General features: G+C 39.9%; 1 protein-coding gene across 2 annotated transcripts in view; it reads left to right on the top strand.

Annotated features, from left to right (window-relative positions):
• Nucleotides 1–12,792, top strand: part of mtmr4 (myotubularin related protein 4) — a 38,140-nt gene that overhangs the window by 16,955 nt on the left and 8,393 nt on the right. For both annotated transcript variants that reach the window (XM_029519173.1, XM_029519174.1), the window contains exons 3-10: nt 2,162–2,251; nt 6,914–7,030; nt 8,720–8,802; nt 9,297–9,463; nt 9,622–9,718; nt 11,263–11,376; nt 11,464–11,663; nt 12,328–12,456. In XM_029519173.1, coding sequence (XP_029375033.1) covers nt 2,162–2,251; nt 6,914–7,030; nt 8,720–8,802; nt 9,297–9,463; nt 9,622–9,718; nt 11,263–11,376; nt 11,464–11,663; nt 12,328–12,456 — 997 coding nt within the window. The remainder of the gene's footprint in view (nt 1–2,161; nt 2,252–6,913; nt 7,031–8,719; nt 8,803–9,296; nt 9,464–9,621; nt 9,719–11,262; nt 11,377–11,463; nt 11,664–12,327; nt 12,457–12,792) is intronic.

Genomic DNA, 12,792 nt, shown 5'->3' with positions numbered 1-12,792 from the left:
AGTGCCTCTGTCCTTAGTTTCCCCTTAGATTCACTGTGGTGTAGCACTGCTCTCCCAGCCTCTCAAAAGAAATTTCGCTCCAAGACTGATAAGTTAATTTCCAGAGAAGATAGGTGATCGCCACAGGCACACACTGAAACGATAAAATCTTTAGCTACAAGACCAAAACTGCATAAATATAAAAAAAAAATTTACTACCGATGTGGTGTTAAACTCTGAGGACAAATGCAGATACCCCCACACAAAAAAGATTGCGCCATCAATATTTGCACTTTCTTTTAGCATTGAAATTAGTACATTTTCAACAGAGCAGTTATTACCCGATACTGTTTTCTGAATAACTTGCAGTGATTCGAATTCAAAGGCCCATTTGAATTTTCTGTAGGTTTTTAGTTTATCGTGGAGTCTATAGATGTGAAAAGTTGGTCCAACCCCTGACAAAGCTGACAAATTATGTTCTTGCTGTCAGATTCTTATGATCCCCAAGCTTTTGAATGATAGTGATACCTTGGTTACTTGTAGGAGAAAGGTTATGTCTGAAGAGACACCAGTCAGCCCAATGGGTGGTATGTTTACTATGTGGTTTAATCACCAGCTTGAATCTTTGGATGACAGATGTAATGAGTGTAAACACAGCAGGAGGTCTATACAGTGTTAAATGTTACAATATCCTTTGTCCACAAAACAGAGTAACACCAGCCTGTGGAGGCGGTCCACTGGAATAAGCTACAGTTAAATCGACTATGGCACATTGGGGCTCCAAATCTTTTTTCATTAAGAAACTGCATCAACATACGGTCACATTCAGATGGAGAAGCCAAATCCAGCACAGTAGTCAAGGCATCAATGTCCAGGCTGCCCTAAAATGAAACTGGCTTAGTTTGCCAACCTCTGAGGTGAATCAGTGGCAGCAGACACTGGAGGCTGGATGTTAAGAAACAAACGACATGGCTACTTATCAAGACCATCAGAATTCTTAATAGCAGTCACCTCAAACATAACAAAAAGTAAGGATAACACAGGAAATCAGAGCATTTAATATGCATGTCAAAACCTGAGGGATTAAAGGTAGGAAAGGGCTTCGGCATGTGGCCTTCAGTTGTATCATTTGATTACTTTTTACCCCTCTCTCTGGTGATTGGAGTATGACCTGATTTAAGTGTTTGCTCGTTTGGAGAGAACATTGACATATAAGGGTCGACTGCCCTCTTTTTTTTTTTTTTTTTTTTTTCCCTTCTTTTTTTTCCCCCCCCTCTGTCATTACTGTCTCTGCTGCTTCTTAAGTTGTTGCAGATGAATTTTTACCTTTACTCTAACAGGTGTTTGCTTAGTAAGCCTGAATTTGCTTTTATTTCTCACCAGCCATAGAAATGCTACAGTACATTAGTTCGTTTTTAGATTGTTGGTTATCATAACTCCCTTTAGAGGTAATGCTCAGTGCCTCATGAACTAGCTACACATGAAATGTGTAAGTAAGCACCAGTATCTTTGCTTGCTAAAGACCCTTACATCCAGTCACCACGTTTCATGGTTTTTGGTGTCTGCTGCCCACATCTGTCTATCTTTTGCACTTGCAATGGTTACTTGCACCGTGCCAAAGCAAACAGTATATGAATTTGTGGAACTGATTAGGCTTGAATGGTAAACATTACAATGTATTGCCTCATTGACCTTACACAAGGTTGTGTGCCCTATATTAAAAGGGAATTTTGGGAGTCTTTTGTAGTCAATATTTAATCTGCTACGTGATGTGAGGGTTGGCTGGTTGGAATTGAGTAATTCTACCTGCCATGTATCGTATCAGCCTGATAAATGCTCATAACAAAACACAGTTAACTTTGTACTTGACATACACTTCCAGTGAAAAGTTTGGACATGCTTTCCCATTCAAATGAACAGGAAAGTGAGTGCAATCTTTTGGCAGGTACTGTGTGAATGTGTTTTTATAGTAAATATTTTAAAATGTGTGTTTGTTTGTGTTTTTGTTTTTTTTTTGTTATTTGTATTGTATTGTATTATCTTTTATTACTTATTTATATATGGGGGTCCTTTTTTGGGAAAGATGTTTTCAGGGTTCTTCCTTGTGGTCTGACACTACTATCATTCAATTTTAGTATGACAGGTATATTTATGACATCTGCATTGTGTCTATGTCTGACAGGGTGAAGAGGGGCCTCCCAGTCTGGAGTACATCAAGGCCAAGGACCTGTTCCCCCAGAAAGAGCTGGTGAAGGAGGATGAAAGCCTTCAGGTGAGATGAATGGTCTTCATCACCACTTGGAAACCACAGCTCTAAAACATCAGAGTCCTATTAAACAGCCAGGCTTGGTGATTTGTAGAATGGCGTCTTGTGACTGCCAAGTTAGGATTGCAAGAGTCACAACTCAAGGTCGACTGATATATCGGTCGGCCAATATCCGTGGTTAGTAGAGCCGATTTAAAGTCAGGCACATCCGCGGTGGAACGTGCTGCATGTACAGAATGCAGAAAGTCAGAATGCACTTTAGATGTTCTGTGTCAAATACATTTTCATTAAACCAAACACACATGTTGCAAGTGTGTTTGCAGCACTATTATTTATTTTTTATATATTTTATATTTTTCAGTTAGATTTTTTTTTTAACGAAGTTTTATTTATTTTATTTAAATGTATATTTAAGTTTACACTTATGTTCCAACAAACTTGAAAAATTCTGCTTCATTTATGTATATGAGTGACACTTTTTTTCTTTTTTTTTATTTATTATTGCCTTTTTTATATATTTAATACTTGGTCAGTTTATTGATTTTGTTTGGTTAACTTTATGGATCAGGTCTGTTCAATAAATGATGATGTTGAGTTCAGAAATGTTGTGCATCCACTTGTTGTTATTATTAGTGTCATATTTTAGCTTGCAAATAAAGATATCAGCCCTGAAAAATCGGCAGCACATATTGGCCATTGCCAATAGAAAAACCCATATCAGTTGATCGCTAGTCGCAACTCAACAGGCTGGAGGCTAGATGTTGAATGATGGATAATGTCCCTGGACTTGTGGTGCAAATTTTTGCCATAGTTTCATCATGCTTTGCCCTATCACTGTTCAACAGAGGGAAAAGGCTAATTGGCCCAGCTGGTGAATAAAAATTTATTTGAAAGTGGATTGAGCCTGTGGCCATATTGTAGGCAGTCAGACAACTTTAATAAAAGGAACAGATTCCATATTAGTCTCATTTCACTGTAGGGCCTGACCAAGGTGAAAGTAGGTGTACAAAACTTTTTGCAAAGAATCCGAAAGACACACTTAGCCAAGTACAGAGTGCCAAAAGTTGTTACACTGATAAGACTGAGGCTACTGAAAGTATAAGGTAGTGAAGTAATGATGAAAAATGAATGGCAAGTCTACTACGCAATAAAAATGCCAGTAGCAAAATCGTGATAAGTGCCCTTCAGGGTGTTGGGTTTGTGCTCTGTGGCTTTCTGAAAGTTAGTGGAGACAGGCATCCTGTGTCTGGAGAAGTAGACAAAGGAAAAGTGGAGGAAGGAGGGATAGGCCCAGCCTGAGGTCACTATCTGTTTTTGTGGTTTTCTTTTGGAGCAGTTTTCCTGCAAGGTGTTTTTAGTATTGCAATGATTATCATATATTCCAAAAAGCTGTGTATTTTTCCATTCCTGAGTTGGGGAACACTGGAAAGGATCAGTTTACATGGTGTGTACAACAGAGGCATAAGTGCCAGTCAAACTTAGTTAAACTGGCGCTCTTAATTGTGTTTATTTTTGTCACTGCACAAAATTCTTCTGCCCCACCCAATTCAGAGGGTTTAACATGTTTTGTTTCTGCTTTCATCCTTGTCTTTGTGCGCTCTAATGCTTTCACAGGCAGCTGATATCTCGCACCCTGTGTTTTCTGCAGGCAAATTACTGGCATTTTTCATAATTATTTAGCACACTTCTGTTTTTCCTCCTGTGTGCATGCAAGCTGTGGTGCATGCTTAGAGTTGTGACTTTGCATTCGCACACAAACATGTCCTCACACACAGACAGCTTGAAGCGGAAGTCACGACTCAGAAGTCAGAGCGAGTTATGGTCTTGCAGCGCTTTCGAGTTGCCTCTCTTCCCTCACTCACTCCCTCTTTTTTTCTTTTTCTATGATTCTGTTGCTGAAGGCTTCATAGCGGAAATGTGACACAGTATCTTCTGCTGCATTTGCTGCCGGTGACTCACGCACCTACTTTTGGAGATCAGCTTGTTTAATGCAGTTCCCGGTCTGTGCAGCACATTAACTATAGCTCTCTTTGTGGAACACATTAGGCCTGTTCCAGCGCAGAGCAGTACAGACTCAAGAGGTGCATGTCTAATTTCCGCTGCTCTAGAGGAAGTGCACTTAGTGCAAAGTGGCTGCATTCCTTGGTTTATGCAAAAATGCATTTGTTTAGACCTTTTCTTTTAAACATTTTTTTTTATTATTATTATTTTTTTTTTTTTAAATAAAGCTGATCTATATCTGCAGCTTTTCTGTTTCTATCAACAGCAAATTTTCAGCTTTGTTTTTGTACCAGTTACTTTAAAGTCAAATTACAGCTCTCAATTTTTAAACATTCTGCTTTTTAGAAGTCCTAGTGTGGGCTGCCCAGAGGACTGCTGCCTATATTTGGCTCTGATGGTGTCTGAGTGCAGATACTACGTGTTCCGTTTCTGAGCTTAAGCTGTACTCTTTCCCTTCATCATGCCTCAAGTCTGGGCTCCAGCACACACACAGATGAGCAACAGCAGGTGCAATGATACTACGTTTTTCTTTTTTTTAATATAAGCTCTCTAGGCCTAAAGTCATCAACAGTCAGCTTTTGACCTATTTCAAATTAATAATATTCCTTTTTAAAGGAACATAGAGAATTTTTGTTTTATTTTAGATAAACGTATCACATCAACATCCAGCTTGTGGGCTCCTCTTTAACAAAGACTGTGCTTTTAACCATGTCGGATAAGGTTGTTTCATGTGAGTCTGATTTGCTGACATCTGACCATAATCCCCCATCTGCCTGGTTGCGTGTCCTCTTTTGACATGAACCAGTGGGTCCTCCTGCATGACTCAGCAATGCATGCTAATGCAGGATGAGGTAATGTTGTCTCTAAGCAACACTGTTTTCCACACTACCGGCAACTAAACAACGGGAGTTACGTTGTCACTTATGGTCCCCAGCGATTATTGGTATCTTTTTGCAGCCAGAAGTAAAGGTGCAATCAGTGATGACTGAGAGAAACTGATGTGTGAAGAAGTTACTTAAGTTAGGAATGAACACAATCCTCATTTTGTCAGGAGGGAGAGTGATGTCTGAGCGCATATGTATCTCCCAACAGGTCTCCCTGTTTACTTTGACCAGAGGAAGCTTTATGTAAGGTGATTGAAAATGAGTAGTCAACAGTGCAATATCTCGGGACAAATTTGTTAGTGAGAATTTTACTGCTCTGAAATTGGTCCAATGTCTCAGTTTTTATGTGAAGTCACTTAAATGCTAGCAAATGTAGCTGTCTGTCTCCTCAGCACGGTTGGCTTTTTAAAGCTAATGCCCTGCATCAGAATGAATTGAAAAATGTGTTCTTTTAACCTCTGCTGGGAACCAATTATCTTAATGTAGGGGTCTCTTTGCAGCCAAAGCCAGGGTTTGGCTCTGTCTGTAATAAAATGGGTTCAAATAAGAGCGTTAATGGACAGTTTGGGATCCCTCACTGTACCGTCATCACCGTGGAGACAGTCTCCCTCCTGGTCCTGCCTCTTGTCTGCCTGTTCATTTAGGCTCACCAACAAGCCCTCTGTACTTACAAAGGCCCTTCTGTCAAACCACTATGCACTAATTCAATAGCGACGCATACAGAGTTTCTCCTTTCATTCATTTTAGTTAGCAGGACATTTGCTTATGCTTAGCACTGGGTATTTTAGTTCTGTTGCCCATATGATACTTGGGTTTTAATATTGATACTAGGGTGGTAGTCATCCTGCGCTATTGGCAGTAGTGTGATTCAGATTATTTTTTTGATTTCCAGATTTCAGAACCTGCAAAACAATTGCTAGGGTTACTGGGTTGTTTTTTTATTTTTATTTATTTATTTTTTAAATAAAGACAAATGTTTCATAACATTGTTGTGTATGGATAACATCTTAAATGTTGTGGTGCTACCATGGTGGCAAAGCTACAAATCATATTCTCCAGACCCAATATGCAACAAAATAGTTTTTTAATTACTTCTTTTCTTTTCTCGTTTTAAGGATTTTTCTCAACATTTATTTGATATTTTATTTTGACAGATGCCTTGCACAATGCCTTCTTTTGATGCTCCCACATAGGTTCAGTTTTACATAATCAGTATAATATGAAAATGCATACTCAATGCAATTACCCAAGCTTTTTATCACTCACCACAATGAAATGGACATTTAGAATTTGTGTAAAATGGCTCAATGGATTTTTGGTACCGATATTACGGATAGGACGATTGTGGATTTTGTTTGCCCATTTCCAGTGAGAGAAATGATCACTTTCACAGTTATTATGGATTCTAATGGTATGATAGTGTCATTCATGCCTAATGTTTTGAACAGTTTATTCAACATGCCCATGTATGCACACCAGTTGTAAACCACCAGTGTTGTAGTGTAATTGTGGGTCTTTGTGTTATTACACAACCTCCAAGGTTGGATAATTGTGGCATTTTAAATCATGTTTAAAAGTAATGGATTTTCATGTCCTATAACTTGATCTGCTAAATATCAGCATGTTAGCATTCAGCACAAAGTACCACTGTGGCCAAGCACAGGCATAGCTTGTAAAATAGAATGTGGATATTATCATTATCCATTCAGTAGAGACAACTATAAAAATATGTTGGTGTAATGTTTGTCACACAGACTGAAACACTTTGTTTGTGTCCCTCTAGGTGCCATTCACAGTTCTTCAGGGGGAAGGGGTGGAATATCTTGGCCGTGCTAATGAAGCCATCATTGCCATTTCTAACTACAGGCTCCACATAAAGTTCAAAGACTCTGTCACCAATGTAAGTGCAAATCACAGACAACAAATATACAGGATATATCATAATATACAGGAAACAGAATCTCAGATGGCATGAGTGTCACTACTGCTGCCATGCCACGCCACTGCAGAAGCCAATAGCAAGAGAAAAGAGGTTTTTGTTTGGATCCACCTAACTTTTTCCCTTTTCCCCATATAAATTTTATTATTACATATAATTGTGCTCACAAGGCAAATAAAAGCTGTAAGTGCTTTACACAAAGTACCCGTAAAGGGGTTTTAGTCTTATTCAAGTGAAGTTGAAGTGAGTTTCTTTGTACCAGGTTTCTACCTTCAAAGTGGCAGCTGCTTTGATCTTTAGGCAAGAGAGGTTTAACCTGACACGTAAGCTCCAATGGCCCAGCTCCCACTGGCACTGGTGTCCACCAGCTCACTCTTACTGACGTCAGGCCTTGCTCAAATGCAAACAGGCCAATTGTTTGCATTTGCTGGCGGTGAAATTCCTCCCTCATCACAAATCCCTGTCATTTATACTAGAAGCTGAATACCTGTGGAACAGGTGACGGGGGTTTGAAAAGGAGAGGGCAGGTCACTGCGATGTTCAGGACAGCTCTCTGACCTTGACTTACTTTATCCCAGGGGTCTCTGAGGAGTTATCAGTGAGTTCAAATGTTACCAGCTGAAAGTCCCAATCGAACTGCTTTCCTACTGGGCAGAGTCCTGCCTCAACCCTAGCAGCACAGGACAAACTGTATGAATGCCAAGGGGCCATAACCTCTCACCCATGCCCCTCCCTTCATAAGTCACCCTCCTACTTTGGAACTGTTGTCTTGCCCTTTGCTCCCATCCATGTTTGTCTTTCTCTCCATGATTACCATTTGGCTTGGTCATTTGTTGCAAGTAGCACACTGTGTGATGCACTCAGTTATCTTTCATCCTCTTTGATGTTTTGCTTTCCTTTCAACTCATTTCCCTTTTGTCTCCTGATTTATTTATTGGTTTATTTTATTTTTTTAATTTTTTTTTGGGGGGGGGGGGCGGTTTAAAAGTCTTTATCATTTCCTCCTCTTGTCTTTTGTCTTCCCTCCTTCCTTCTCTCTGTGTTTGTGCTCAATGGTGTCACTGTGTTTTAGACCTACCCAGGAGTGGACAATGAGATATCTGTGAGTACCATATGATAAAACACCACCCTCTGCCAGAGTCTAGACAACTTAATCATTCAGCTCCTCTTCACTCTACTCAATTACAGTTCTCTGAAGACAGAGTGTAATTTACATCCGACTGAGTGGTAACACTGGATTTTTGAAGCTACAATTGTAGTTGGCACCATTTGCTACCATATGACTTGAAATAGTTAGCATTTTCCTATTCACATAAAGTACTCCCTGTTGCTTAAAGGTCATTTTAAATCTTGGCAGGGCCTTCATTACCAACTTCGTCCACACAGTGTCACAAAAGCAAACAGAGAGAAATAGGCAATCCTGTGAATACTGCCAAGTTTGTGGCTGCAGCTTGGTAATATAACAGAGACCAAGACATTGAAAGTAAAGTACTGCAGAGAACTCCTTCTTGTCCACAGCAAGGTTAAAGCTGTGTCTGGTCCATTGCAGACTGAATCCAGGCTACATAATACACAGAGGGTGAATGTGTTGTCTACACTTGACAGTAGGCCATCAGGCTGATCACACAAGCTCACTGACTCCCCCTACAGGTGCCTCTCAGGCTAATAGAGAGTGTGGAGAGCAGAGATATGTTCCAGCTGCACATCATCTGCAAAGACTCCAAAGTCGTCAGGTAAGGAGAGAAGCTCATTATCCTTATCACCAGCTTTGAAGACAGCTTTATTTTGTTCTTAAATATAGTACGGTGCATTGGTCCTCATTTGAATGAATAATACACTACTTAAATTCTTCATCTTAAATTCTTTCATAAAACAGCAATTTATATCAAACAAGCTACAGCTACAATAGCCACTACAACTCATTTGCAATTATATAATGCACATGACCTAAGCAAGGAAAATGGATTCTTGGTTTAAAAAAAAAAAAAACCTTGAAGTTCTCATCTGCTCCTGAGAGTCTTCAGAGTCTCAGCAGCATTTTGGTTCCACATCATTTAGCAGACACATTGTTAACCCTGCACAAAGGCTAGAAAATTACCAAAGATTTACAGAAAGAAGCTTTTTTTTTTTTTTTTTTTTTTTTCCCCCCCGTGTGTGAAATTGTAAGGTGATTTCATGTTGTGGACTCTCACTAGTCTTTCTAATCTCCACACTGGGGTCATCACAGATGCCACTTTGCTACATTCAAGCAGTGCCAGGAATGGGTGAAGCGTCTGAACCGGACCTTAGCACACCCGTCCCGGCTGGAGGACTTGTTTGCCCTGGCGTATCATGCGTGGTGTCTGGGAGGCAGCACTGACGATGAGGACCAGCATGTTCATCTTTGTCGCCCAGGTCCTGACACAATATTGATATCAACAGGAGATGTTGATTTTCAGTTGTTACAGTTATGTGACATCAACACTGAACATAAACAAATGTTTAAGGACAGCTGCAACTGGCACTATGAACTGTCAAGAAAGTAATTTCTTCCCAATTTTCTGTGTGCACAGGTGATCATGTTCGTCAGAGAATGGAAATGGAGGTCAAGAGGATGGGCTTTGACACACAAAACATCTGGAGAGTGTCAGACATAAATTACAACTACAAGTATGTCAAAAAGCAGGACATAGCCATAAAATACTCCAATTACATTTTAAACCCATCATCGTTTAAAAAAAAAAATAAATAAATAAATAATTCTGAGAGCCATCTGAACTTGGACATGATGCGGACATGATGCACATAATGTTGTTAATTTCTGGACAATTATGGGCAAAATTATAGGGCACAGTAGTTTTAAAATGTAACGTATGATTATCTTTGAAATCGAAGTAAGAGCAAGACAAAAACAGGATTGGTTAAATCCATCCTTGTTTTATGTTGCCCTATCAATTATTGTTGTCATTGTTTTCATTGGGTGCAGTTCACCTCAGTTTTCCAAGTTTTGAGCCACAATCTAAGACTTAAAGACCTGACTTAGATTCACTGTAGTGGGGTTAGGTTACACAGAGGAACAGCAAAGAAAATGTATCAAAACAGATATATGCCTCTTAGTGTATCTCTAGTATGATCCTGTTATCATTCAGTAGTTCATATGGTTCTGTATGTCCATATGTTCTAAGCAGTACTCACTTTAGTCACCAATATGACTACAAATAAGGTCGTCTTCTCAAAACTGTGACATGGTAGCTTGTTCTGTGATCGTTTATGGTGATCCAAATAGATGAAGATGACTAAAAGGTTTGAAGGGTTCTTCTGGACATTTCATGCAATTTCTACACATTATGTGGTGAGTCCGGCTTGCATTCATTGTAACTGTGGCAAATCGGAACTGACTACAGCTGCTATGCTCCATCAATGACCTGACGGTTTTTGAGTTGTTTCAAGCCCTTATGAATATTTAACACCCAAAATATTTGCTGCAGCCTGTTCCTTTTAAATGTTTTTAACAAGAGTCATTGTGTGAGCGTTTGCCTTTTCCCTTATCTGACCTCTCAGGCCAGCAACACCCTCACCTAGTTGAGTCTACCAACACAAAAATAATAATAATAATGCAGCGTGTACTCTAGCAGAAGTAATGTATGCATTATACAGTATGCATGGGTATACTTGCATATCAGAAATTTGCATCTTTTGCTGTCTGGCCAGATAAATCCAACAAAAAAGGTCAGTCCGTTTGGTGTGTCCAAGAGAGCACATCCTGCTGAGGGAGACAGACACACAGGATAACTGGCTAATTAAACAAGCTGCAGCCCGCTGAGGTCCATGACTCAGCACAGTATTTTCTCTATCACGCTCACATGCACACGCACACTCGGACAAATAGACACTCTCTCTGTCCATTTCTCCTTAGACAGTCGCCAAGTGAAGAGAAATTGAAAAGTATCATGAGAGTGGAGGAGAGCTGAGACAGATGGAGTCAGGCAGGAACAAATTGTGATTTGTTCCCTGTTTGCAGTGAGAGGTAGTGATGCCGCAGTGACCCTGAAAACCGGAACACTTGTAATGCAGCAAACACATTCATCTGTGTCAAACGTCAGGTTTTTCTCATCTTGATACCAGTACAGTTACCTCGAATGGGTCAACTATATTATGCAATGTTATGGACTTTATTTAGTCTTTGCCATTCTGCCTGTCCTCGCTGTCCACAGGCTGTGCTCCAGTTACCCACAGAAGCTTCTTGTTCCAATATGGATCACTGACAAGGAGCTGGAGAGTGTGGCTTCCTTCAGATCTTGGAAGAGGATCCCTGTAGTGGTTTATAGGTAGTTATCAACACACGGCCAGGTTGCACACACTGTTCTCCAGTCTTCTGTTCTGGTGCTCATTGACCTTACAATCTTGAAATCCAGGCATCAAAAGAATGGGGCAGTGATCGCCCGTTGCAGCCAGCCTGAGATCAGCTGGTGGGGCTGGAGGAACACAGATGATGAATACCTGGTGACGTCCATCGCCAAGGCCTGCCAGATGGATCCTGGAGCCAAGGGAGCCTGTGGTGCACCAGCTTCCCGACAACATGGTGAAGCGCCAGACTCCTCGGATAGCGATTTTGGTAAAGCTGTTGAGGATTTATGTATTGACTGTTAAGACTACTGCTTATTAAGCTGGTTATTTGTGTTAAATATCTTTATATAATATACAAACACATTGATAAATTCTTTGGTTTGTCTGTTTTTATGCTAAACAGATATGCCCAACTATCCAACACTTTCTGACCTATATGACCTATATGCTTACATTTGGTCTTTTCATTTATACACATTTATATATCTATATGCTAAAGAGCTTTTATGTTTTGTACATACAATTTGCATGTGATTTCATTAGAATTACTGTTTATTTATTTATTATTTATTTTTAGCACATGCTGCCAGTAAGTCAAATTCTAAAGTAGATGAGCAGAGAGAATTCCATGTATCTAAAGGTGACTCATCACCAGGCACAAACACTGGCTGGAAAGTGAGTTACACTACCAACAGTGCACGCAGAGGCTGTTTACTAGGTTTATCTGTGGTATCTGTTTAAAGATGGTCATTTGTGACTTTTTCCCATAGCAACAGTTTGGCTATGTCATTGGGAGATATTGAATTTTTTATTTTTTATTTTTCACTCATTAAATTTACTCTGCCTATTTTAATCAAGGCCCTTGACCATCACACAAGACCATCCTTTCACAACAATAAGTCTCTTCTCTGTACTCCCACCTGTGTCCCCAGACTCATCTCTGACAGGTGGCTCTGGCTGCGATGACAACACTGTGCCACAGAAGCTACTGATTTTGGATGCTCGCTCCTATACCGCTGCAGTTGCAAACCGAGCCAAGGGCGGAGGCTGTGAATGTGAAGGTCAGTGTGATCAAACATTTAAAAAGTCCTCAAAACTTCAGCCGCTTCAGATTTATATTTGTTTAGTATGTTATCATTTGTTACAGCAGTAATAATACTCTGCACAGCACCTCTACAATATCTGACACTGATCAGAAGAGAGGAAAATGTCATAACTCCTTGTTGAAGAAAGTTAAACATTGAATCTTGATAGAGACCAAAAATGAAGTTCAAGTGAGAGTAAATATTGGACTTTTATAGAGGTCAGCCTATTTAGAAGTCAATGTTAAATAGAGACAAAGCCCAAACATAACTTAAAGTGCTGCTCTTTCCTGGTGTGCACTCGTCCCCTCTGTT

This window comes from Echeneis naucrates, chromosome 14 (genome assembly GCF_900963305.1).
Source record: "Echeneis naucrates chromosome 14, fEcheNa1.1, whole genome shotgun sequence".
Lineage (NCBI taxonomy): Eukaryota > Metazoa > Chordata > Actinopteri > Carangiformes > Echeneidae > Echeneis > Echeneis naucrates.
This window is presented reverse-complemented; position numbering and strand designations above follow the sequence as displayed.